The sequence below is a fragment of the Quercus suber genome, unplaced genomic scaffold (genome assembly GCF_002906115.3).
Source record: "Quercus suber isolate HL8 unplaced genomic scaffold, Cork oak 2.0 scaffold_360, whole genome shotgun sequence".
Taxonomy (NCBI): domain Eukaryota; kingdom Viridiplantae; phylum Streptophyta; class Magnoliopsida; order Fagales; family Fagaceae; genus Quercus; species Quercus suber.
The window spans coordinates 281,320-307,984 of NW_027069812.1; the positions used below are offsets into that span (position 1 = coordinate 281,320).

General features: G+C 36.8%; 2 protein-coding genes across 2 annotated transcripts; one reads left to right on the forward strand and one right to left on the reverse strand.

Moving 5' to 3' along the window:
• Nucleotides 1–12,619: 12,619 nt before the first annotated feature.
• On the reverse strand, nucleotides 12,620–17,321 carry LOC112038290 (CASP-like protein 5A2). The gene is made up of 3 exons (XM_024071090.2): nucleotides 16,768–17,321; nucleotides 13,878–14,010; nucleotides 12,620–13,047 (listed from the first exon to the last, which is right to left on the reverse strand). The coding sequence occupies exons 1-3, from the start codon at nucleotides 17,007–17,009 to the stop codon at nucleotides 12,856–12,858; spliced, it is 567 nt and encodes a 188-aa protein (XP_023926858.1). The 5' UTR covers nucleotides 17,010–17,321; the 3' UTR covers nucleotides 12,620–12,855.
• Nucleotides 17,322–25,489: 8,168 nt separating this feature from the next.
• LOC112038283 (uncharacterized) lies at nucleotides 25,490–25,966 on the forward strand. The gene has a single exon (XM_024071082.1). It carries the CDS (start codon nucleotides 25,490–25,492, stop codon nucleotides 25,964–25,966), a length of 477 nt encoding a protein of 158 aa, XP_023926850.1.
• The last annotated feature ends 699 nt before the right edge of the window (nucleotides 25,967–26,665 follow it).

The following is a 26,665-nucleotide window of genomic DNA, read 5'->3' on the forward strand; positions in this document are numbered from 1 at the left end:
GAAGGTTAAATATAGTGAATACATGAGATTATTTGTGTTATGGGTTATGTTGCTTTCTAAAAAGTGAGATTTTGTATGAGAAATAAAGAATGAGATGGAGATGTGTTTTGGGCAACAAAAATGATGAAGTTTCAGAATAATGGAGTGTGGGAAGATGGGTAATGGATAATGGTATGTTATAATATGTGTGTTGTGTTGTTATCTATGAAGATGGACTTTGTAAGAGAGATGGGGAAGTGTGAAGAAGTGTATTTTGCAGCAAAATGAGTGAAGTTTCTACATAAGAGGGTGAGAGAGGGATGGATCGGTCTCCCCTTAGTGTGTAGCTTGGTCCTCTTTATATAGAGCCAAGCTATGTAACTAGATCAGAACTTAGTTGAAGGAAAAATAGAAAATAAGGAAATGTCCTTGACAAGGTAAGTGGTTCCATTAGTGGGACTTTGTTTTTTAGCCAAAAGAAGAAAGTTAGAGATTTTAAGGCTGTTGTTATAGCTTTAACAACTGACAATCACAGCTGTCACAGCTGAATGATATCATTCAAATGACATCTTGCTTGAATGAAATAATATTTGGCATTAAAGTCATGGTTTGGCTAAAAATGGCAAGATAATCTTCATGGGATCCTCTTATTTCTTTGGATATGATAGTCAGCTGCTAGAATTAGGTATTAATAGGCAAATAACATCATTTGAGGACATGTGTCAACTTGCTGGAGCTGTTTTTGCATAAGCTGTTTCTACTTCTGCAGAAGCCATATTTTGCTTCTGTTGGAGCTGTTTGTTGCTTCTGCTGGAGCTATTTCAGCAAAACAGCTTATGCCGAAGCTGTTTGTAGCTTTCACTGGAGCTGTTGTTGGTATTTTCGGCTAAGTTTCCTCTCTTGAAAAAAATTATATGTTTAGTCCATATATAATTTTGGTAAATAATAGACTAGTTGGTTGATATTTGATGAAGTCTTAGAGATGTAAATATGGTCTTTTTGTATTTTAACCAAATCTTGGAGAGTAAANTATTAATAAAAAAAGGAAGACACAATAAAAGAACATTATTTAAAGATACAATCTTGCTACAGTAAGCTCTTAGAGCATTCGCATCAAAGGTGTTAAAAATGTAAATGTTATTTTTTAGCATTTTTAATACCTCAAATCATAAAAACATAACTACAATAAGAGCATTCACATTGGGAATGACATATGCCATATGTAGGGAAAATTTAGTATAAAAGCCCAAAACCCCCACACATCCAGATTTGTAAAAACCAGCTATTGTAAAAAAAATTTGCAATAGTGCTACAATGCAATTTTAAAGGTAGAATTGCACTGTAGCTTAATTCTATTAAAAAAAAAAAAACCTAATATTTTATTTACTTACTTTATTAACTCTCTCTCTCTCTCTCTCTCTCTCTCTCTCACCGAGTTTTTGGGTTTTTGTTTTTATTTGGGTTTTGGGATATATTATTTTATTGTGTAGAAATATTATTTTAATGTGTTGTATTGTAAAATAAAAATTGGGATGCTGACAATATTGTAAAATGGTATAGTATAATTGATGTCGGAAGCGGTTTTTTGCGCGTAGCCACGTGTCTTTGGAGGTGTGACTTTGCTAGGCCCTGATTTGTTTTGGGGAGTTCAATCCAGAACTTGAATTGGGCCACATAGACCAATGACTTCCGATGTATCTTTAAGCCTACAAAATAGATAAAACCCAAAGTCTTAGAATCATGATAATAGTGGAAATAAATAAATAATACGCTTAGCATGATAGCTTTTATTAAATGGTGAGTTGATGCGTTATTATTATGTATATTAAGTGATATCCAATATTAGAAAATAATTAATTAGGTATCAAATGTCCAACAATAGGATGAGTCCAATAATCCATGTCTAGTTGCCGTTCATGGTTTATGTTCAACATGATAAGGTATGTCCGGCAATGGTCCATGTGCAAATAATATATGTCCAATGGTAGTTCATATCCAAATAATATGTGTGTAACGGTAGTAGATTCATTTATTAATATGTATGTTTATTAATGAAGTATTAATGAGATCATGTTCATTAAATAGTGAGATGATATTAAAATAGTTTGCATCCAGCGGTAAAATGATAATGAATAAAATATATTTAATAATATAAACTTGAAGATAAAATATAATGACTTATTTTCATATTTTACAGCTTTAGCCATAACATCAGTGAACTTAGCATTTCAGCAACTTTTAGACTTTACAGCTCCAGCCGTACAACACCAGTGGATTTAACACTTTAGCAGCATGGTGAGTGAATCCTTTCATTGTGACTTCATATTTGAAAGGGAAAAATGGGTGCAACTGGAGGAGAGTGAGCATGTCTAGCCGTGTGCATCGGTTGGTTAAGTTTGTTCCCTTAATCATGCATTTAAATGATTTTTCTCATGTAATGCCCTTTTAGTTTTTTGTCAAACATGAGTGAGTTCGTGCTTTTCATAAGAATAACTTTAAGTGTTAGAAATGTATGTCTTTAATGAGAATGATTTTAATATGAAGTCTTTGTGCCTTTTAAGAGAAAGACCTTATTATTGATGTTCATATGCCTTCCATGAGAAAGGGCTTTTGTAATGTGTTCTTGGAAGAGTATTTTGATATGTTTTAAGATGTGTAGAGATGGTAAGAAATATATATATTGTAAGATATGGTGTTTGTAATATGTATAGGAATTACATGTAGATACTTTGTTGGACATGGATCTTGTATATGTATACTTTGTGATACATGGAGTTTAAAGATATATGAGAAGTATGTATGGGTCTTTTGTGAGGAATGTATTTGTAAAATATACGGAAGTGTGAGATAGATAATATGAAGGTTAAATATAGTGAATACATGAGATTATTTGTGTTATGGGTTATGTTGCTTTCTAAAAAGTGAGATTTTGTATGAGAAATAAAGAATGAGATGGAGATGTGTTTTGGGCAACAAAAATGATGAAGTTTCAGAATAATGGAGTGTGGAAAGATGGGTAATGGATAATGGTATGTTATAATATGTGTGTTGTGTTGTTATCTATGAAGATGGACTTTGTAAGAGAGATGGGGAAGTGTGAAGAAGTGTATTTTGCAGCAAAATGAGTGAAGTTTCTACATAAGAGGGTGAGAGAGGGATGGATCGGTCTCCCCTTAGTGTGTAGCTTGGTCCTCTTTATATAGAGCCAAGCTATGTAACTAGATCAGAACTTAGTTGAAGGAAAAATAGAAAATAAGGAAATGTCCTTGACAAGGTAAGTGGTTCCATTAGTGGGACTTTGTTTTTTAGCCAAAAGAAGAAAGTTAGAGATTTTAAGGCTGTTGTTATAGCTTTAACAACTGACAATCACAGCTGTCACAGCTGAATGATATCATTCAAATGACATCTTGCTTGAATGAAATAATATTTGGCATTAAAGTCATGGTTTGGCTAAAAATGGCAAGATAATCTTCATGGGATCCTCTTATTTCTTTGGATATGATAGTCAGCTGCTAGAATTAGGTATTAATAGGCAAATAACATCATTTGAGGACATGTGTCAACTTGCTGGAGCTGTTTTTGCATAAGCTGTTTCTACTTCTGCAGAAGCCATATTTTGCTTCTGTTGGAGCTGTTTGTTGCTTCTGCTGGAGCTATTTCAGCAAAACAGCTTATGCCGAAGCTGTTTGTAGCTTTCACTGGAGCTGTTGTTGGTATTTTCGGCTAAGTTTCCTCTCTTGAAAAAAATTATATGTTTAGTCCATATATAATTTTGGTAAATAATAGACTAGTTGGTTGATATTTGATGAAGTCTTAGAGTATTTTAACCAAATCTTGGAGAGTAAAGAGAGCATTTAATGCTAGATATGAGATACTAATATATATTTAGCCATGTGCTTGGAATTTATATGATATAAGAGGCTTATCAAATGTACTTATTGCATACTGACACGTCAGAGTTCAGGGAATTGGGGAAGATATGTCAAACAACATGCTTTTCTTTATCAACTTTGGACGACTGGAGTTTTACTGAACATACTTCTTGGCTCTCCAAACCACGACTCCCAAAATTCCCTCGATGAGACTCATGAGCTTGGATTATGAGCAAAAAATGAGATGATGTGCTATGAGCTTGAACCATGGGCTTTGACGCATTTTTTGTGTAAATATAGGCTCTTTTGGGCTTTAGAAGAGATTTTCCCAAAATCCATGATAGTGTTGACATGGTGTGGGTCGTCAATGAAATGAAGCCATGTGGTGTGAAAAATTTGTCCTCAACAATTGATAAAGTAGTTGTGGGTACCATAGGAGTGCTTCACACGTCCTAGGCTTGCTAGGCGTGCTTGGCATTCACCTAGGCATGCTTGGCAACCACCTAGGCCGTTCTCAGATGGCCTTGCATTCACCTCGGCATGCTTTGCATTCACCTCGGATGGTGTTCTAAGAGTCCCACATCGAAGGAAAACCCCCCCACTTGCTGCCTTATAAGCTTTGAAGCGAAAGAAGTAGTGTACCATTAGTTTATAGTTATTCGAATAACTAAACTAATGGTACACTACTTCCTTCGCTTCAAAGTTTATAAGGCAGCAAGTGGGGGGATTTTCTTTCGATGTGGGACTCCTAGGACACCATCCGAGGTGAATGCAAAGCATGCCGAGGTGAATGCAAGGCCATCCGAGGACGGCCTAGGTGGTTGCTAAGCATGCCTAGGTGAATTCCAAGCACGCCTAGCAGGCCTAGGACGTGTGAAGCACTCCTATGGTACCCACAGTAGTTTTTTGGGATGGTAAAATAGGATGAGATAAAATTTTAGGATGTGAATGCTCTAAAGATGTTAAATGCTAATATTTTAGCATTCAGCTACAATGAGCTGTCATTGATAACGGCTCACTGTAGCTGGATTGTAAACATTTTTTTTTTAATTCCTCACAGGTCTGATCTCTCTCACTATTCTCTTCTTTCTTTTTCTCTCACTGGTCTTACTTCTTCTCTCTTTTCTTCTTTCATAGGCATCAACAACTGAAAAATCACAGTGGTAGTGGTGGTGTTGAAGTTTTATGGTTTTTTTTTTTTTGGAGGTAACGTATGATTCTAATGGTGGTTGCCACGGTGGTGATGTGGGTTTGATTTGGTGGGTCTCGAAGCTAATGGGTCTTGGTTGTTTTGTATCGATGGTGCCTCAACGACGGTTTTGATGGGTCTCGGTGGTGTTGTTGATGGGTTTGGTGGCACAGTGGGTTGTTGATGGGTTTTGATGGGTCTTGGTTGCTCGGTTGTTGGGTTGCTTGATTGGTCTCGATGGTGTTTCTTAGCGGAAGTGGGTGGCTCAGCTCGTGGGTCTCGTAGTGGGTTTGGGTTTGTGATTTTGGTAGTTTGTTTTTCTTTTACTTTTTCTTTTTCCGGTTGTTGGTGGTGATGAGGTTGTGGGTTTAGGTTTTGTGACTTTGGTGGTTGGGGATTGTGGTGGCTGTCGGTTAGTGGTTTTTTTTTTTTTTTTGGTGGTGGTGGCTACTAGTGACTAGTCGTGGGTGTGGCCGTGATTATGGTTTGCTTGGATTGAGAAAAAAGTGGTAGAAAGAGAGAGACACTGATAAGAATAGAGAGAGAAAGAAATATAGTGAGAGAATAAAAAAATATATTTAAATGAAGTTGTAAAAAAAATAAACCTTTGATGTTTGGTATATTGTAAAATGAGGTGTTAAAATTGTTAAAGTAATGTTTTGAAATGTTAAATGATAAAAATTTTGACTCTCTTGATAGGAATGCTCTTACTTGTAACTTGTAAGAGCATCAGCATCCCGAAATTCCAATTCTACTCTATTTTACCATCTTAAAAAGCTACTTTATCATTATATCATACCATTTTACAATACATCCAGTATCCCAACTTTTATTTTCATATTCTACTCATTAAAATAATATATCTACACAATAAAATATATTTTTCTCTTTTTATTTTTTTCCAATTTTTCCTCCACCTTCCCTTAACCTCTATCACAGCGCCTCCACTGCTCAGTCACTACCACCGCGCCTCCACCACACCACCATTGCCCACTGCCCACTGCCCACCAAAATCCCATAGGAACAAAAACCCATATTAAAAGAAAAAAAAAACCACACTTTGACCCACGCTGACCAAAATGCAGAACCCAAACCTCACCGACCAAAACGCAGAACCCAGACCTCGCCGACCAAGCACAACCCAAACCTCACCGACGAAGCACGACACAGCAACCCACGGTCAAGCACAGCAACCCACCCTCTCCGATTCAAACCTTGGTCAAACCCATTGAAGCCATCTCCAGCAAACTCAGCCCACCGATCCACGCCAATCCAAACACACCATCAATCGATCCCAACCCACCACCATGCCCAGATCAAACCGCGAACCCAACCCAACTCCGGTGCAAGCCTTGAACGAGAAAGAGAGATGTGAGATGAGAGAAAGAGTGAGGACTGAGAGAAAGAGGGACTTTGCAGGGAGTGGGAGACGGAGAGACAGAGTGGGAGTGAGGGAGAGAGGACTGAAGGAGAGAGAGAACTGATGGAATAAAAAACTAATATTTAGCTTTAGAATTGTGCTACAATGCAATTCTAAAGATAGAATTGCACTGTAGCAGTATTGTAAAAATTTGCAATACTTGGGTTTTGCATTCCTAGATGCTGAGCACTTTGAGGCTTGAAATACCAAACCCAAATAAGTAATAGAGAAGTGAGACAAGAGAGAGATAGGAAGTGAGCACAGACTGGAGCACAATCAAACCAAAAAATGTTTTTATGTTTGCTTCTAGACTTAAAAAAAATATTTTAATAAAATGGTAAAATAATAGAGTTATGGGATACTTGAGGTATTGTAAAATGATATGGTATAATGATAAAGTGGCTTTTTGGGATGGTAAAATAGAGTAGAATTGGAATTTTAAGATGCTAAATACTCTAAGAGGTTACTGTAGCAAGATTGTAAAAAATTTTACAATTGGAAGTCCGGATAATGCATACTTTCTGTGCTTTGATGCTAAATATAGTAATTTATGAGTTTTAGAAGGCCGGGTACTGATGCTCTTAGACTTGTTCAAATTTCGTGTATGTGCCCTATTAAAAAGGTGGTGGAATTGTGTTTCTAGCATTGCTAAAATATATGGATACACCTTGTTGAATGATTGAATCAACATCAATGTCAGAAGCAGAAACAGATCCTACAATTTCCCTCTATAAATATCTATTAGGCATCTTTGACCATGGTTTTAAAAATCCGACCGAATCAATTGGTTGGATCGGGTTAATTGTCTACTGTCCGAGTTGGTTTGGTTTTTATAACCGGAAAAAGCAATTTAAGGGATGGAAATGTTCGATGGTAGTCAAACTTGTTGATCCCAGAAATTTTTCACAGGTCAAACGATTCCTACAGATTTTGGCTGTCGATAGTCACTCATCTTGATTTGTGTCGTTGCTGCTTGTTTCGTTGATCCATGTTGGAGCTCCTCACCAAGTCCATGGTATTTCTGGCTACCGGCATTGCTACCACATGCAATGCCACATGGAGACAGACCAGGGGTAAGTGGTCTATCGGACAATGGTGAAGCACCGAAGTGAGCTTGTTTGACAATTTTGGTTCAGTATTGGTGGAGCACCAAAATGAGTCGTCCCAAAAGTTTTGGTTCAATAAGCTTATCTTTATGTTCTTAATTTTTTTTTCAAAAGACCCTTTTAATCTTGTACTGGTCTGAAATATATGTACCTGTTAGGCTTGTGGAAATGGTTAGCATAAACTGAATAGTCTGATATTTACATCAATATTTTTCTAGGGGTTTAAAGTACATACCATTTGGACTTGTGCAAATTTGATCACTTTGTTATGGACATCTTGAGTAAATTAACTTTGAGCTCCTGAAGATTTGAACCCAGAACATTGACCTTAACAAACCTTTGCCACTGAGTCACTCACCTAAATGGTCTGTCCTTAGTTTAAAAAAAATACCTATACCTGATAGTAAAATGTCTATGCTTTATAGTTGGGATGTTTCACAAGGGAGAGAGTGTGTGACATGAGAAGAGATTAATGAACTTTACAACAAAGTGAAGATCCATTTTTAACCACTTTCGTAAAAGGATTAACAAAAGTTGTACATTAAAATCTACTTTCTATTATGATGTCCACTCAAATTTTGAATAACATGTTACTTATGCATGACATACTCTTTAGACTGTTGGATTACATGTGTGAGTGAAGTCTCATATTAAATAAAAATGAGAAGAATGAATAGTTAATATAACATAATTGAGCACATATCCATTGACATTAAGCCTTTTGGGTTAAAGTTTGTCTCTATATATTATATTAATTACTTAAGGAAGCTCCCCAATGTGTTTATCTCCCCAACAAGTGGTATCAAAGCCCATGGTGGTGAGGTGCTCATGATCACTACCCAGCGGGGACAAAAAAAGCCTAAATGGCCCACACACACACACACACACAAAAAGCCCTACAAATGAATATTGCTAATGGTGCTAAATAATGGTGTGATGCGAGGTTCCCATAGATGTGCGTGCGAGGTTGACATGTGATTCCCATGGATGGCATACGAGAGACCCATGGATGATGTGTTGATGAAGTGAAAAACCCATTAGGCAAGGGGGAGTGAGTAGGACTTGTTCATGGCCCACAAAGAGACAGACTCACACTTGAGAAAGAACGTGAGAGAGAGATTATTGAGTTACACGTGTGAGTGAAGTCCCGCATTGAATAAAAATGAGAAGAATGAATGGTTAATATAACGTAATTGAGCACATATCCATTGAGCTTAAGCTTTTTGAGTTAAAGTATGTCTCTATATGTTATATTAATTACTCAAGGAAGCTCTCCAAGGTATTTATCCTCCCGACATAGACAACATCCATAAAATGTCACAATTAGGCCACTAACTTCTTGTACTTGACGGTGCACACAAAAGCTATGCTCTCCTTTATTTGTTGGTGATTTGTGAGATAAGGAATAATTAATTAAGCCTATGTCTGAATCCTCTATGCAAAATGCATTTCACAAATTTTCTACAAGGTGAAATGTGTGAAATTTTCTACAAGGTGAAATGCATGTTGCCACTGGTTATCCTGAAATGCATTTTCAAAAGTATGTATTTTGTATAGCTCATTTTCTAAAGTAAAAATGAGAATCCACAAATTTGAGTCTCATTTTGCATGCTCGTTTTGATTTTCACTATAGGCGAAAATGCACTTTTCGTCCCTACATTTTGGGTCAATTTTTATTTTGGTCCCTAAATTGATTTCTTTGCAAATTTCATCCCTAAAATTTGAAAATCGTTTTTAAAATGGTCCCTGCCGTGAACCAACAAACGGAACCCTCCTACGTGGCAGACAGAGTGCCCTTATTGCTGACGTGTCGCTGACGTGGCCATTAAAATATTGTTAAAAATCATTATTTGGCATTTTTAAATACACATCAACATTTTAATTAATAAAAAAAAGCCCAGAAAATAAAAAGCTAGGTCAGAATATAAATAAAAAATTTAAAATAAACATTAATCTAATTAAATTATTTTTCTTTTTACTTTTCAATTTTTTTTTTTTGCTTTTCATTCTAATTAAATTAGTTTTCATATATTAATTGTTTAAAACATTTTTTTCATGAGAGAATTTTCGGAATATTTTCTTCCCCAAATCTGTTCTTCTTCTTCCTCTCTCTTCACACAGACTCTCTCTCTTCCTTCCACCCAGAGCCCCTCCAGGAACAACCACTTTAGGAATTTGTTGATTCTCACTCTCCCTCTCTTTGATCTTTCTCTCTTCTAACCAATTGATTGCTCTGGAATGGGATTGGTCTAAATCGGGTTCTCAAGCTCAACCATGGAGCTTTTATGGATGAGTGAAGGCGGTGGGATCAGTTTGGATGGTGGGTTGGTTGGATTTGTTGGTTATGTATTGGTTGGTGGTGGCTATTGTGTGTTGTTATGAAGCCCCAGATCTGTGGTGGTTGTGGATTGGTTTGAATTCTTGGGTTGCAATCGGTTGGTGGAGGGTGTTGTGAAACACAGATCAGTTGTTGGTGGGTGTTGTGAAACACAGGTAGGTGGTTGGTAGTTGGGTGAATCACGGAAGCGAGAGAATTAGAGAGAAAGGTGTTGATGAACGACGGCTTGTATTGCTTTGGTTGTTGTCACGGCATGGCTGGTGGCGGTCGGGTTCTGGGTTTGTGTTCATTATCTGGGTTTTTGATGTGTGTTCACTTTTTGGGTTTATGTTCATAGAGGGATGGAGAGTTTAATAACATTGGGATTTTGGTTGCAACGTTTGTTGTCAATTTTTTTTTTTCTGGTCAATCTGGGTTTTTGCTATCATCTCAGGCTAAGATTTTGATACCGCTGGGTTTGTGTTTGTGTTTGATCTTTGTTTCTTTCTTTTTCTTTTTTTTTTCGTTTTTGTTGTTGAGATCTGAGTTTGAGTTATTGGTTGTTGGGTTTGTGTTCTTGTAATCTGGGTTGAGTTCTTCCTTGCTGGGTTTGATTGGGAAGAACACGAAGAACAAGTGTAATGTTCTTATGAAATGAAAATTAATAATAATAAGTAATATTTTTTTAATTAAATTAGATTTAAGGTTTTTTTTTTTAAATTTTAATTTCTTTTTTATATAAATTTTCTAACGTGGATTGAGTAAAAAAATTAAAATGCTGATCTGTATTTAAAAATGCAAAATAATGATTTTTAACAATATTTTAATGGCCACATCAGCGACACGTCAGCAATAAGGGCACTCCGTCTGCCACGTAGGAGGGTTCCGTCTGTTGGTTCACGGTAGGGACCATTTTAAAAACGATTTTCAAATTTTAGGGATGAAATTTGCAAAGAAATCAATTTAGGGACCAAAATAAAAATTGACTCAAAATATAGGGACGGAAAGTGTATTTTCGCCTTCACTATATTGTGCAAGCCTAGCAAATTCTTCGATAAACTCACCCAACACCTCTCTCTCCTCCAGGGAGTGCTTTAAGGCGCGATCCATTAATGTAATTACATTTGCTTTGTGAATGGATCTCATGGAAGTTGCCTAATGTGTGCCCATTCTAAACATGGGCTTTAGAATACACCACTAACTCAAAGGTTAGGATAGAAAAAGGAGTCGTCACTTGTTTGTAAGTCTAAGAACCAAATTTGACACCTATCCAAAAGTCCAACTAAATCAAAGCTTAGGTCTGAAATTGGACTATGAGCTTAGAAATGTGTTATACACCCAAAGTTGGCATGATCGAATAGATCAACTTCAACTAAAGATACTAGTCCATGTTTAATTAAGGAAAACATTAAGGTGGAACACTACCAAATCATACAATTAATGCACAGGCTAACATAGATGCACATCACATCATAAAAGGAAAAATTTTGAAATTTTATGATAAGAAAAATAGTAATCAAGTCAAAGCAATAATATGTACACGTACTTATCAAACTTGTTATAGAAGAATAATTTGTTTACATATGATTTCGCCTTTGGTGTCCAAAGCTTCTCCCCTTGCTATGCTTCCTCTATAGCAACATCGCTACTCCATGGCGACACTCGTACTTCCCTAAACTAATACTCTCTATGTGTGCATGTTAAATCGTTTCTTCCACTTTGGCAAATATATTGCTTTATAAATAATTGATTAAAAATTGATGAGAGCTGTAAATGAGCTAGTCAATGTCGCTCATCTATAAGGCTTTTAGTGTGAGCGGTTTTTTTTTTTTTTTTTTTTTTTTTTTTTTTTTTCTTATATGGGTTTCACTGTGGAATGTTCGATGCAATTTACAATTTGAGAACTACTTGCGTTGTAAATGGTGAGTTATTTTAGGAATTAAAAATAATGGGAGCGGTTTAGCAATTAGCACCTTCTTTTTCTTAGCAAGTGCCTTAGTTGTTTTAATCTTTCTTAAATAGTAAAATACTATTTGATGGATTCAAATAAGCTTTGTAATAATTAATTATAGTTTTTGTTTTAGATGTAACTGGTAATTGCTTTTCCATTTAGAGCAATTAGGCTATTTTTGTGGTTTTTAATTTAAGTATTTCCAGGTCTCCAGCGCATGTCCATGAAGATAGTGGAGTAAATTGTTGATAAGCAGTATATTGAAATTGAAGCTAAATTTGTTAATAAGCGATGCTTAATGTTATCTGTTAGTGTGTCTTTCCTAGGTTCCTTTCTTTAACAGTCAAGTTCTATAGGAGAAGCAATTTTGCAACTACTGAAATCCCATCATGAAGGGTTTGTTTCAAGTTTTAGGATACATATATCACGATGTTACGATTTAAGTGTCCCACATAGCTTAGGTGCATGCTTAACCATGTGTATATAAGTTCTTCGGCACCCTCCCCTTGCAAGCCGATTTTCAATGGTGATTTCTATCGAGTAATTGGATTAAATGAGTTGCAATGTGTTGCATCATGATGAATGGGGGATATAACTAGATTAGTGAACACAGCAATTATAGGGTTGAAATTTATTTGGATCTCCAGCAATTGCAGACATGGAGTGGAGGGTGAGACAATGTATCAGTTAAATTATGAATTACTTGATGCCATTTACCATATGCACAACCAATCATTTTTTTAATCTTTAATATTACTCATTCTCGTCTATTACTTTTTAAGTAATAAATCCCAAATGAATGTTTACCACTTCACCATTGTGATCACTATAACCTTGAGTATATAAAGAACATCCCAGCCTGATATACATCGTATATACTAATATACACATGATGAAACACAACCAACTTTGAGTACTTTGGATATCACAAAACACAACAGGAAAGAAAGATCAAACCAACAAAGTCTATGGCTCACATGATATCCCAAATGGCCTCTATCTTCTTTCGCTTTCTTTTAGTTCATCGGGATGCCAATGACCAGAAGTTCAGTAGGAAAGATGGCAATGCAATGAACCAACTAATGAAAGCCATTCCCGTGGCCGTTTCAAATTCTATACAGTGGTTTTGTCCACAGACACCAAGGTCATTGTCAATAAGGACAGTGATGCCAGCAGATGCACAGGCTGCAGCAAAAGTGAGAGTGGATGTAATCTGCAACCAAAAAAGACATGGCTGTGATTTAAGATACATAGTGGCAAAATCATACTTACATAAGCTTCTAACTTAGCATGCATAATTAGGACAACTGCACGAAGAAAACCTAAGGTTTATCACTATCTGCAGCAGAAAAAGACACGATGAAGACATAAGATACATAGTTTCAAAATCAAATTTACATAAGTTTCTAACTTAGTATGCATAATTAGGATAATTGCCAAAAGAAAACCTAAGGTTTACTGCTAGTATTTTAAACATAAGTCACAACAATCATTTTCATTTCAAGTCAATTTGAACTCAACTCCAGTTTGCTTGTAGTAATCAGTGAATATTGGGAGTTCCCTACTAGTTCTGAGCCAACTTGGACTCCCTACAGTATTCACTGGGGAATAAATAAAATCATCTATAAATAGGTTCTTCATTGCATAGGATAGCTATGCAATGCATAGTTACTCTTGAAAACTAACTATGGAGAATGAAAAATATTCTTGTTCATTAATGAATGAATGATTAGATCATTTCAGGCTAGCCAAGTAGTTCGCAAATGACAGAAGAGTTCAATGCTGCTTATGAATGTTAATGATGGCATAACAGTAAATATGAAATTTGTGCGGTGAATTAAATGGAAAATGTGATAATAAGACAACCAGGGGGGCAGGAAATCATAAATCCAGTGATTACCTGGAACCAACACAAAACAAGTGACATTATCACTTATCCTGAAAAAACAAAAAACACACACACACATGCGGAAAGTGCAAGTGGTGCCAACATGTGCTAGAAGTTATCCAGTCTTTTGCTAGAATCACATGTGATTTTCTTACCCCATCACCAATAGTAAACAAACTGACAATTCGATAATTCTGCAACGAACGCCTCACTAAAAGGGCATAGATGTCAATGATAGCTAATGAAAGGCTCCAGAAACTCTGCAAGCCAGCAGCCGCAACAAGGTAGCTGGAAATCAAAATTAGAAAAACTTGAGGATATGGAATAGTAAATAGCTGGACTACCATTAGATAGGAAACAACAAATTAAAAATAGTCAAGCTTATAAGAGCATTCCCATTGGCTTCTTTAAAAATATATGCATTTTGCATCACCAAAAAACATTTTATTTATTTTACATTACCGTTTTAATAACACACCCCACATCCCATTCTTTATTTTCCAATTCATCCCATTAAAAAAAAAAAGAAAAAAAAGAAAAAAAGCACCAATGCAGCCAAGAGAGAGAATATGATTTTGTCGAATGAAATATTGGATGCACCAAGCTACAGTATTCTTTATTTTTACTGTAGCAACATGTATTGTTTGCTACAGTAATAGATGAGCTGCTGGAGTGTGTTTTAAGGGTTTTGTTTGCTTGCATTACCCAATGGAATGCTCTAAGAATTCAAAAACAGCGACACGAAATAAATTTAAAAAATCTTACGGATATATATTCAACATAAAAGTACAAGAAAAAGCATATACATAAATAGTCAGTTGCAGAAGTGTATCTAGGTGCTAGGTGCCAGATCTGTCTACTCACCAAATCTTAGATTATATCATGTTGAATAACTGAATATTGGATTTTTTTTCCCATCCTCCCAACCCTTGCATGGCTTCCCCAACATTGTGATGTAGAACCAAACCAAAATGGATGCAATAACAAAATTGAAGAACAGAAAAATAAAAAATAGATAACTTAGGAGTCAGCACCTAAGCTTTCTTGGAATCAGACTAACCAAGAGAGAACAAGCCTAAGAGTCAGCACCAGACATTCTAAAAAATTCCAAAAGAAACTTTATTAACCAAGCAAACTTATCTCCATAGGAGAACAATAGCACCCTTATATAGGCTACTAAAACTAAACCCTAATTCTTGTTGACTTAGGAAAGCCAATTATTCACATTCCACAAAAATTTGGGAATGAGGCTTGGTTGTTGTTGTTGTTATTGTTCCCACATCACATTGATACTTAATAATTTCACAGACCTCATATTAGTGAAAGCCCTTTTAGCCTGCCAATATCACATTTCCGCAATCATTATATCCAAGTTTGTAAAGGGAAAAAGATCATCAAGCTAACACTTCTGTTGTCAATGCATTTAATTAATACACTTCAAGCTAAAAAGCAAGCATGATACAGGGAGGAGATTTCTATTAAGAAGTTTTGCAAACTAACAAGAACCCACAGGTACAACAGACATTAGCATCAGTTTTAACATCAGTCAACCAAACCACATCACATTCTAGAATATGATAAATTCATAATCTAAAACTTATGAAAGAGAAGAGTACGAGGGAGGAGAATGCTAAGACTATGGGTACATCAAACTTCAAGTCTTTACAATGATCAAGCAAATCTACAAGGGTGGAAGCAGAAAAAGTAGCCTAAAGCTAGCATCCACTTATGCAAAGATTTGAAAAGCAGCAGTTTCAGATCTGAAATAGTCTGTTAACATCCCTCAAAGTTGTGGCTTGTGACTATTCCTATCCCACAAAAAAAGCAAAGCGTTTTACAAAACTGATGAAAAGCTAAAGCACACTTGGGTTAACAAATGAGATTGAGGTAGCTTCTATCTTTTAAAAGCTTAAGCGCCCCTCTAAAAGCCCCACCAAGCATAGCCTAAAACCAGTGGAAATGCTTAATAAATTATAAACATCTCCCCCATCATCCACAAGCCAGCTCCTAGGGAATAACAGAAACAACATCTGCTTGGCGGTGAAAGATGAGAAAACTTGGGCAATGGTATCACCCCACAATAACCTTTAAAATGCAAATGTCCCTTTCCTATAAGGGATCCCACTTGCGGGAATCCCATCATTCAGAAAAAAAAAAAAAAAAAAAAAAAAAAAAATCACCAAAAACCCTTTAGGAGCTCTTTAATTCTCCAAACTGTATCTCCAAACATGTAGATCATCTCAGCCAAGGCATCCTATTTTAAAAGTGTAACCTACAGCCCTGTCTATATTGTAGATTTTCACAACCATGTTTTGAGCTTGACAAACACTTAACTTTCTATGTACCTATGTTTGAGGGATGGATGGATGCTAATTCACATTGACTTACAAAGTTAATGTCCAGAATGAGCCCCAAATGATCTGAGTGAGCTTAACTCTTGCATTTTCCTACCCATAGAGATTGACAGGAAACCAATTTATGAACTCCCTGACAATACTAATAACAGTTACAACAACAGCAACAAAGGCCAAGTCCTAAATTTGTTAGGGTTGACTATGGATCCTCAACAAATTAGTCAAAGTCACTTGTATTCTTTTCCTCCATTTTATTCTATCTGAAGTCATAGTCTAGACAGTACTTAGGCGAACCTAAATTGAAATTAAATTCAAATTTGATGTACCAATGACATAACTGTAATCGGATATTACTCAGGGTCACCTGTATTCCTTTCCTCAATTCTATTCTATCCAAAGTCATAATCCTGACAATATACTTTGTTGAGCCTAAATTGAAATCAGATTAAAAATCAATGTACCAATAACAAATCTGTAATCAGATATCTCCAAAAACCCAAAGTGGGCTACATGTTGTATACGGTATGATCAAAATTATTCATCCAAACATGCTTTCCAGATCCAAAATTCATAAACTGTTTTGTAACAAAAACAAGTGATATGAACAATAATAAAGAAAAAAAAAAAAAGAAGCGAAAATCAAATGTATAAATTAAAGGTTTAGCTAAAGGAAGTGTAGTTGTTGTTATACCTGAAGGCAGTGACAGAAGGGAAGTCACTGGTGGTAGCCATGACACAAACAGCCGCAGCCGCGAAGAGAAACTGGCACGCGCGCAAGGCTAGACCACCAGGCGTGCCTGGCATACCCTGTACATCCTTCATCCTCAGCCTCGGAGGGTTGCCACCACCGCCACCATCACCGCCGCCACCACCACCAGCGTCCGTTATAGGAAACTCCTCCACCGGGTGAACCGTCGCGTGGCTCACATTCATTTCCCCACCACCACAACAACAACAACAGCAACCTCAACAGCCTCTCTCAATTTCATCAACACCACCACCCGACGATCTAAGTTTTTTTTTTTTTTGGAATTGAAAGAGTTAAAGACTGTAAGCCCTAAATCGAATGTTTGAGAAAAATAGGGTTCTGAGTGAGATTATCAGATTAATGTTGTTGTTGGTGGTGGTGTTGGTGTTATTATTGTTGTGTTAAGGATGATAGAGGTTGCGAATGACATTGGTTTTTGTCGAAACGACTGACGAGAGCTTTAGCGGTAGGGTCAACTGATTTTCGTGTAATGTTGTTCTGTGTTGTAAAAGTTAGTTAATTGTCGCCGTAAATAAAAAAAAAAGGATAATTACAATTTGCCCACCTGTGGTTTGACTCGATTTCTATGTGCCTACCTGTGGTTCAAAGTTTGACACTTTGTCCACTTGAGGTTAGGTCCGTTACTCCTCCGTAACCCACCTTCAGTGCAGACGTTACTCTAACACATTTTTTATCAAAAACAAAACTCAAAACAGATCAAACACTCCTTTTTCTCCTAGAATTAAATAGTTTTAGGCTTATGTGACTGAAACTATTCCGAATCCAAATCCAACGAATTCCTTAAATTTCAAGGCATAAATAATTAAATACATAACCTTTATTCTATAATCCTTATTAGAGTTTTTGAAATTATATAAAATAAAAGTTGCTAAAAGGTTAGCAAAATATATAATATATATATATATAAAATCCTTCTGTACTCTCTCTCTCCAATCCTTCAATCTCTCTTTCTCTCTACGCTTTTCTGATCTCCTCCATCTTTGACGATCCAGACCCATAGCTGAGCTCCACCCCACACCGATGATCAAAATAAAATCACCAACCTAGGGCCGCTGTCACACCACCAAACCCACGGGCCATAGCTGATCTACCATGGCAGGGGCGGTGAACTGACAGAGGAGGACAAGGGGTGTCTGGAGGCAGCTGATCCATCATGGGTATGGATTTGGTTTAGAAACGTGATCTTGAGGGAGGCGAAGTCCACCGATCCAGCGTCGTTGCCGAGCCCTAGCTCCGCCAAGTCACACCCCTCTTGGAAGTCGACCTCCATCCCCTCCGAATCCAAGCCATCGCCAGCTATGGTGGCCAAATTGAAGAGTACATTGCCGCCGAGGCCACCTCCTTCAAATTCTCACAAAACGAAGCTCAGCATTGAAAGTCATGGGCTCGATGTAGGAAATTGTTGATCNCACCACCACCCGACGTTCTAAGTTTTTTTTTTTTTTGGAATTGAAAGAGTTAAAGACTGTAAGCCCTAAATCGAATGTTTGAGAAAAATAGGGTTCTGAGTGAGATTATCAGATTAATGTTGTTGTTGGTGGTGTGTTGGTGTTATTATTGTTGTGTTAAGGATGATAGAGGTTGCGAATGACATTGGTTTTTGTCGAAATGACGAGAGTTTTAGCGGTAGGGTCAACTGATTTTCGTGTAATGTTGTTCTGTGTTGTAAAAGTTAGTTAATTGTCGCCGTAAATAAAAAAAATTGTCTTCTCGCTGCTGCCGTAATCAGTAAGCCGAAAATAGCTAACTTTTTTTTTTTTTTTTTTCTAACTATCTAGTTAGTAATTTCAGTTTCTAAACTATATTATTTAGTAGCATCTCGAATTTAAGAGAATCGATTTTGAGTATATAGATTGAGTCTCAAAGACTCATTTTCATGGTCTGATGTGGCATCCTTTTCCACATGGAGACCACTTGGAAATCGAGTCTTAAAGCTCGATTTACATACCAAAAAAATTTGAAAAAATTTCAAGTCTCCAAGTCTCTCATGTACAAACCAAAATCAAAAAAAAAAAAAAAAAACAATCAGATCATAGAGAGAGAAATAATTCAGGAAAAGATCAAGCTCAAATATCACATATATATATATATATATATATCAAAAAAAAAAAAAAAAACCAAAACAAAGGCGCTGCGGCCTGCGGACCTGGGTTGCGCTGTGACCGGGGCGGCAAGCCCCAGGGCCGCTCATGCGACCGGGGCGCGCGCGACCCGGGCCACAGCCCTGGGGCTGTTTCTGGGGTTTTTTTTTTTTTTTCTCCTTGCTCTGATTTCATTTTTGCTGTCTTGATGTTTGCCTATATATGGGCTTATAAATAGTCTCAGAGACTCGATTTCCAGATGGTCTCCATGTAGAAAAAAATGCCACATCAGACTATGGAAATCGAGTTTTTGAGGTCAAAATCGAGTCTCCTAGACTCGAGATGCTAGTAAATAGTATAGTTTAGAAATTGAAACTACTAACTAGATAGTTAGGAAAAAAAATTAGTTAGCTATTTTCGCCAATCAGTAATCACTCAGTATATTTCGGCCAGTGGTAAAAAGTAAAAACTATAGTCTTTCACCTCATTGCTCATTCCCCAATTTTTGGTGTAATTCAAATTTAGGGTCTCAATAACTCTTTCAACAATAGAAAATGTCTTGAGAGAAAAAAAAAAAAAAAATTTGTTAGCATGTCTCTAACATTACTCAAACTTTCAATTTATTGGTGAACCTATTTATTTTTTTTCTTCGGGTTTCATTGAAATTCCAATTTTCAAGCAAGGTTGGCTTTGAAGAAAATCCACAACTAATCGAATGGTTGAACCAATTTTCTTTATTTAATTTCTATATGTTTGAATGTCAAAGCCCAACACTATTAAGCTTAGATATACTATAAAGAAAAAAAAAGATATACTATATTTTCATACCTTATTAATAGATAAATGAAACTTACATTTAGTATATTAGTAACTTAGATGCAGTACATTAACACCACCCAATTTAACTTTTGGATTGAATTCCTTCTTTTTATCTTTTCCTAATTTTCAAATAGTAAAAGCAAAAGATCATGAAGAAAAGAACTTATAGAATCTATGAAAAATAAGTGCAAGCCCTAAATCTAGAATGAGGCCAATAAGATTAGGATACGAATGAGAGAGCTTACACTTTGTTTATTTCGACAATAATATTTTCTAGAAAATGAGTCATTTTCTAAAAAAATGTTTTCTATAAAACTATCTCATTTTTCTATGTTTGGTAGTAATATTAAATGAGTTGAAAAACAATCTTTTAACTTCCCTTATTTAGCTTACTGTGAGATAGAGTTGTTTTCAAAAAAAAATTAGTGGAAAATAATCTCTAAAAATAAGTCATACTTTTTATGTTAACCAAAGATAATTTTCCTTTGACCCATTTTTTCTAATGTTGACCGAGTTATTAGAATGGTCAACTAGTTTTCCTATTATATCTTGTATGTTAGAACTCGTTGTATGCTCTTCTGGGAAATAATTTGCTCGCTAATGCTGCAATCACTCAATACATTTTCAGGGGCAATTAGTTTAGAGTTGGAACAAATTTGCCAAGAAAACAGTGTCGCAATTTTTTAATGATAAATAACAAAGCAGTATCAGTGGTACACATTTTTCAACTTAGTAGTCATAAAATTTACTCTTCCACAAGTGGTAAAGCATTAGCATTGGGGGGCGTAAACCCCTCAAGTTGCTAAAATAGCCATTGATCATCTAAAAAAGAGCTTCATCCTAGAATGTATACTTAAAAATTTTTACAATCTGTGAACAGTAAAAGCACTAGTATCCGAAGATGCAAAAGAGTCTCTATTTTTATACTCCAAAAATCTATTTTATTTATTTTACCATCCCATTTTACAACTCATACAACATCTCAATTTCTATTTTTCCATACAACTTATTAAAATAATATAAACTACAATATTAAATAATATAAACAATGAGAGTTGTGCTTGAAGGGAGAGAAAGAGGAGATAAAATATATATATATATATCTATTTTATATATCTATCTCATTTGGCTTTTTTTTATTAATTAATTAATCATATATCTAAGAGTCCACACCACTAAAATAATTAACCACATTTTCAAATTATTTTATAACCTCAAAAATAATTGCTAATTATGATGGTTTATTTATTTATTTTTCATGTGTATGAAATGATAAAATAATTTGAGAGTGTAAATTTTTATTGTATTTTTAACTTTATTATTTATATAATAAAATTAAGAGAAATGTTACGTCTACAATATTTTTACAACATATTCACAACAAATCAAAGGTGGTAAGTTACTATTGTTATAATTTGAGTCTACCACTAAAATTACTTTGTTGTCTATTAATAACAACCCGTAACAACTTGTCACTTAAAGTTTGTTGTATAAATGTTGTAAAAATGTTGTAGATATAGTATTTTTCTAAAGTAAAATAATATTGAGAAAGGACATTGAGAGCTAGGAATGACAATTTTTACCTGACCTGACCTTAATGGGTCGGGTTTTAACTAACCCGCGAAACAGTAGGATTAGGTTTGGGTTTTTAAAATAAAACCCAAAGCAGGTTTGGGTCGAGTGTAGGTTTTAGTGATACTTGCCCCGAACTCGAACTTGATCCCGACTCGAATGTAGTCAAATGACCTGACTATATATATATATATATATATCCCTAACCCATTACCCAAACCCTAAACCTAATCCTACTCTCAGCTGCCTCTCTCTCTCTCTCTCTCTCTCTCTCTCTCTCTCTCTCTCTCTCTCTCTCTCTCTCTCTCTCTCTCTCTCTCCATGCAACACACCCAAACCACCATAGCCACAACCAAGTCCAAAAAAACAAGATCCAAGAAAAAAAAATTTTCACTAACAGATCATCCCAAATCCCCACCGTCAACAAGTCGAAACTCTCATCAATCACAAAAATCTCCACAACCACCATGAACCACCCCTCACCCATTACTGACCACAACTTGTTAGCTAAAAATATTGACCGCTACCTATTAACCAATCACCGATCCCACATTGCTCTACCAATAGCCACAAACAGAAGCTCGGGACCTCCATTGCTGGCCGTGGACTCACATCACATGAAGCTGTTGTTACGCTGAGAGCTTCATTTTCTTTTTCTCTTCGTAAAGTGAGGGGAATTTGTCATGTGGTTGGCAGGTTTGCCATTATTGTGAGCCAAATTTGTTGGTTTTTTTTTTTTTTGTGTTTTGTTGGTGGGATTTTCATATTTGCTAATTTTCCTTCTGGGTTTGCAAAATTTTTGGGAGTTGTTGGATTTTTGGTATGGCTTGGCTTGTTAGATCTTGGCATCCGTTTGGATGGCAAGAAAATGTTGTAATTATTTTTATTCATTTTCGGCATATATGCACTTTTAGTCCCTACATTTTGACGTTTTTCCATTTTAGTCCCTACATTTTTTTTTTCCACTTTTAGTTCTTAAACCAATTAACGCGTTCCATTTTAGTTCTTTCTGTCAGTCAACTGACGAAAATAGCTGAGGTGGCAATTGGAGCAATTAAAATATTATAAAAATGACACATCACCCATGACACATCAGCATATAAATTTAAAAAATTAATTTATTAATTTTAACAAAATTAAAAAACATAAAAAAAAAAAATTAAAACATAAAAATACATAAAAATATAGAGACTAAAAGTGCATTTATGCCTTCATTTTTTGGTTCAAGTTATTCATTTTTGGGTTTGGTTTAGGTTCCTTTAGATTGGCCCCGAAGTGGCATGACAGGATGGGTTTGGGGGTTAAAAAAAAAAACCATTTATTGAACGGGGTGGGTTCGGGTAACGGGGGCAGGCCCACAAGGTGAGTTTGGGCATAAAGAAACCCATTCCAAACCCAACCCATTGCTATTCCTATTAAGGACACCAACAAACAAAAAATACTAATACTAATTTGGCTTAATTATGTCTTACCTATCTCATTTGCCAATTGTCAAGGATAGTTTTAAAAGTTAAAACTATCCAACTCACCGTCGGGTTATAGTTATATAGTTGTAAGACGTTTTTCACATTCCCCTGCTTCGATGTAAATTAACTCAATAACTCTAATGACAATTTTTTTTTTCTTTTACGTAATAACACAATAGTTTTTATAATCACAATAGATAATTGTGGGGGTAAGGGCCCAAAATTGTATATTAGGCCTTGGGCCTTGGTTGAGGATAGTTGGTCCGAGGGCGAATAAATAGTAGTGAGGGTATTAGGCTCAAAATCCCATGAGTAAGATGCAGACAGAAAGGTTGGGGAAGGTGGTCCGAGGAGGAGTAGTTCCCCAGATAAGCAAAACACTGATCAAATGTATAAACTATCATTCAAAGTGACCTTCCAGGATGTTCTACTAATAAGGACGTGTATTATAAAGGTACAAGATGGATGGAAGCTCAGAAATATCTAAGAAAAAGCTGCTGCCACCGCATTGAATACTTTGCAGCTAACTTTCTGCCTGCATTTATGTGGAGAAGACCCCTAAACAATACTGCCTTGACTATCCCAACTCACAGAGGGCCAGAGAGGGTGTCTGATAGGACAAGCACTCAAGTAGTGGCCTAAATGATCAACAAATGAAGGCCTAAGATCGTGGGAAGGTAGATATATAATATAAGAAACCCCTGAGGAAAAGGGAACCAAGAAATTAAGAGAAAAACACTGTAGCATCAAGAACTAACTTTGTAATCATACCTGAAAAAATATATAAGAACTAATCTCCTCGGACTCTGCTGAGGACGATTTTCTTAAGTATAAACTCGTTTATTTTCATTCTCTTATTATCTGGATCTACTTTAGTATTCGTCTAATTCATTAAAACCCAGTTTTCCAATCCACCTTCTACAAATTTATTGTTTGAGCTTTTTGGGCTTAAGTCCATCAACCTTTTGGGCTAAGAACTCAAAACTAGTCCTTATAATTGGCGCCGTTTGTGGGAAGATTACTTGGGTAATAGTGAGTGAAACAGTTAACGATGGTAGGATCAAGTCCCAATTAGAAAGAGTCCACAGGGTCCCGACGACAAGATGATTTCCTTAATCTTGAATGCAGGACAGATCGAGAGGGTAGCGTGCACACCACGCATACTAATAGAAGCCACCCTCGAGTTGGAAGTCACGTCTTTCAAGAGCAGAATAACAGAGCCATGCAATTGGAGATTGACTACTTAAAGAGGAAGTTGCGCCATGCACAGCAAGAGCAAACCCCTTTCTACTCTAATGATGAAGAGGATGCTAGTTATAGACGAAGGTCAAGAACCCCACCCAGCGAGTCTTTCTCGTACAATAAGGAGCACCATCATAAACGCAGGTATAAGAGTTCGCCTCGCGGAGACCTGGGAAATGACGCTATGAGCAAGGCGTTGAACCAGATTTCTAGATCGCCTTTCATGCGCAAGGTTGAAGGGGCAAGACTTCCTCGGCAATTCAATCAGCCAACGTTCACCATCTACAATGGTCGAACAGATCCTATGGAGCATGTAAGCCACTTCAACCAGAGAATGATTGTCCAGTCTAGGGCCTTGATGTGCAAGAACAAGGCCTTGATGTGCAAAGTGTTCCCATCCAGTCTGGGGCCCATGGCAATGAGATGGTTCAATGGCTTAGGGGCGGGTTCCAAAGATTCCTTCAAGGAGCTTACCTGTGCATTTGGCTTTCATTTTATTACTTGTAGCAAGGTTCCTTGGCCCTTTGATTCCCTTCTGTCCTTATCCATGCAAGAGAGGGAAACCCTGAAAATATACTCAGACAGATACTGAGAGATGTTCAATGAGATAGATGGTGACTTTGATGACATGGCCATCAATACTTTCAAGGTCAGCCTCTCGACCGAGCACGATTTAAGGAAGTCTTTGACTGAAAAACTTGTCACCAATGTGCGCCAACTTATGGACCAGATTGATAAGTATAAAAGGATTGAGGAATACCAACAGTAAGGGAAAGGAAAGGCTAAGGTTATCCTTCAGGAGATGAGGGATTTCAAGTCGGACTAGTACAACAACGACCGACCTCAGCGAGACTTTGCTGGGCAGTCAGGGTCTGCCAGTACTCAGGTGATTAATGCAGTGTTTCAAGAACCGGTGCACCAAGTTCTGGAGAAGATGAAGAATGAGCCATTCTTCAAATGGCCAAATAAGATGGCAGGAAACCCCATAAGGCGCAATCAGAGCCTTTATTGCCAATACCACTAAAACCAAGGACACACTATAGAGAATTGTAGAAACTTGTGAGATCATCTGGACCAGCTGGTCCGAGAGGGAAGGTTGAAGCAGCTTTTGCATCATTCCAGTGGTCAGGGGGACTAGTTAGGTTCAGAACCCTGGAAAGATGCTTCTTCAAGACCTCCTTTGGGCATGATAAATTTCATCTTCGCTACTCTAAGAATGACTAGATCCTGTCCCTCCAGAGTAATTTCTGTCGCTCGGCTATCCCCTAGAAAGATGCTTCTTCAAAACCTCTTTTGGGCATGATAAATGTCATCTTTGCTACTCCAAGAATGATCAAATCCTATCCTTCTAGAGTAATTTCTGTCGCTCGGATGTTTGCTAAGGACTCCAATTCTGAACCGAATAGGGCTAGAGTGAATATCCCACTGGCGTTAAGCTTTTTAGATGAGGATAAGATTTGAACCATGCAGCCTTACAATGATGCTTTGATGGTCACGCTCAGGATTGGAGGATATGACGTGAGGAGGGTAATAGTGGATCAGGGCAGTGGTGCTGAGATTATGTACCTTGATTTGTACAAGGGGCTGAACTTAGGACCCGAGGACTTAACAGCCTACGATTCTCCTTTAGTAAGTTTTGATAGGAATGTTGTCATTCTGAGGGGTCTAATTAGACCGCTTGTGCAGGCTGGCACAGAAGTAGTGGAGGTGGACTTCATTGTAGTGGACGCTTATTCCCTTTATACGGCCATTGTGGCCAGACTCTGGCTTCATGCCCTGGGAGTCGTCTCTTCTACTCTACAACAGAAGGTGAAATATCCGTCACAAGGTCAAATTGAAGAGATTGTTAGGAGCCAATCCATGGCTAGGCAATGCTTGGTAGCTGCCATCTTACATCAGCTCGAAGCTAAGTCTTCGGTCTTTGCTGAGAAAGGCTTATAGCAATCAAAACTTCGGTGTTGCCTGTTAGTAGACCAACCGAGGAGGCGAAATATGAAGATTTAGAGAAAATTGCTATGGGTGACGACCCGAAGAAGTTTTTTCAGGTTGGGGTTCAACTACCTCTTTAAGAGAAGGAGGAGCTGATAGAGTTTCTCAGAAGAAACATTAATGTGTTCATATGGAATGCTTATGTCCTAAAAAGTGTCCAAGAGCGGCATGAAATCAAGGATGAGATGGACTGCTCTCAACTGCCCGTTCTCGCTCACAAACACCTTGGACCTTAAGATTTTGTTGAGTGTTGGGACGTTGACTAGGCTGAGTCGAGGCGCTACATGCTGTTTATCTGCAAAATAGCTGAGGAGCAAAGACAAGGTCAGACCAATACAATTTTATCATCAAAGGAAAATGAAATGTTAGAAAAAAGAATAGCAGAGTGGGAAAAACTAAATCCCATACTTCTGGAAGGTCCAAGATAGTGCTATATAATCAAAGTAGAACATCATGGGGGAGTTCGCAGTTTCTTCATTGAGTCCAAATTCTTTCAATTAGTTTTAGAGGAAGGGGGACGTTATTTCTTGCTATTGATTTTTAAGAGGGGCAAATTCTTTATGAGATCAGTTTTCATGGGGAAGAATGCAGCACAATGGCTGATGAATAATATTGAAGACTTTGTTGTCAGGGAGAGCTCCAAACAGTTTT

Coding starts and splice junctions, on each gene's coding strand:
- LOC112038290 (XM_024071090.2), bottom strand. CDS start 17,009: ATGAATGTGAGCCACGCGACGGTTCACCCGGTGGAGGAGTTTCCTATA. Junction 14,011..16,767: donor CCTTCTGTCACTGCCTTCAG/GTATAACAACAA, acceptor TTTGATTTCCAG/CTACCTTGTTGCGGCTGCTG. Junction 13,048..13,877: donor TGTTTACTATTGGTGATGGG/GTAAGAAAATCA, acceptor TTTTGGTTGCAG/ATTACATCCACTCTCACTTT.
- LOC112038283 (XM_024071082.1), top strand. CDS start 25,490: ATGCAGCCTTACAATGATGCTTTGATGGTCACGCTCAGGATTGGAGGA.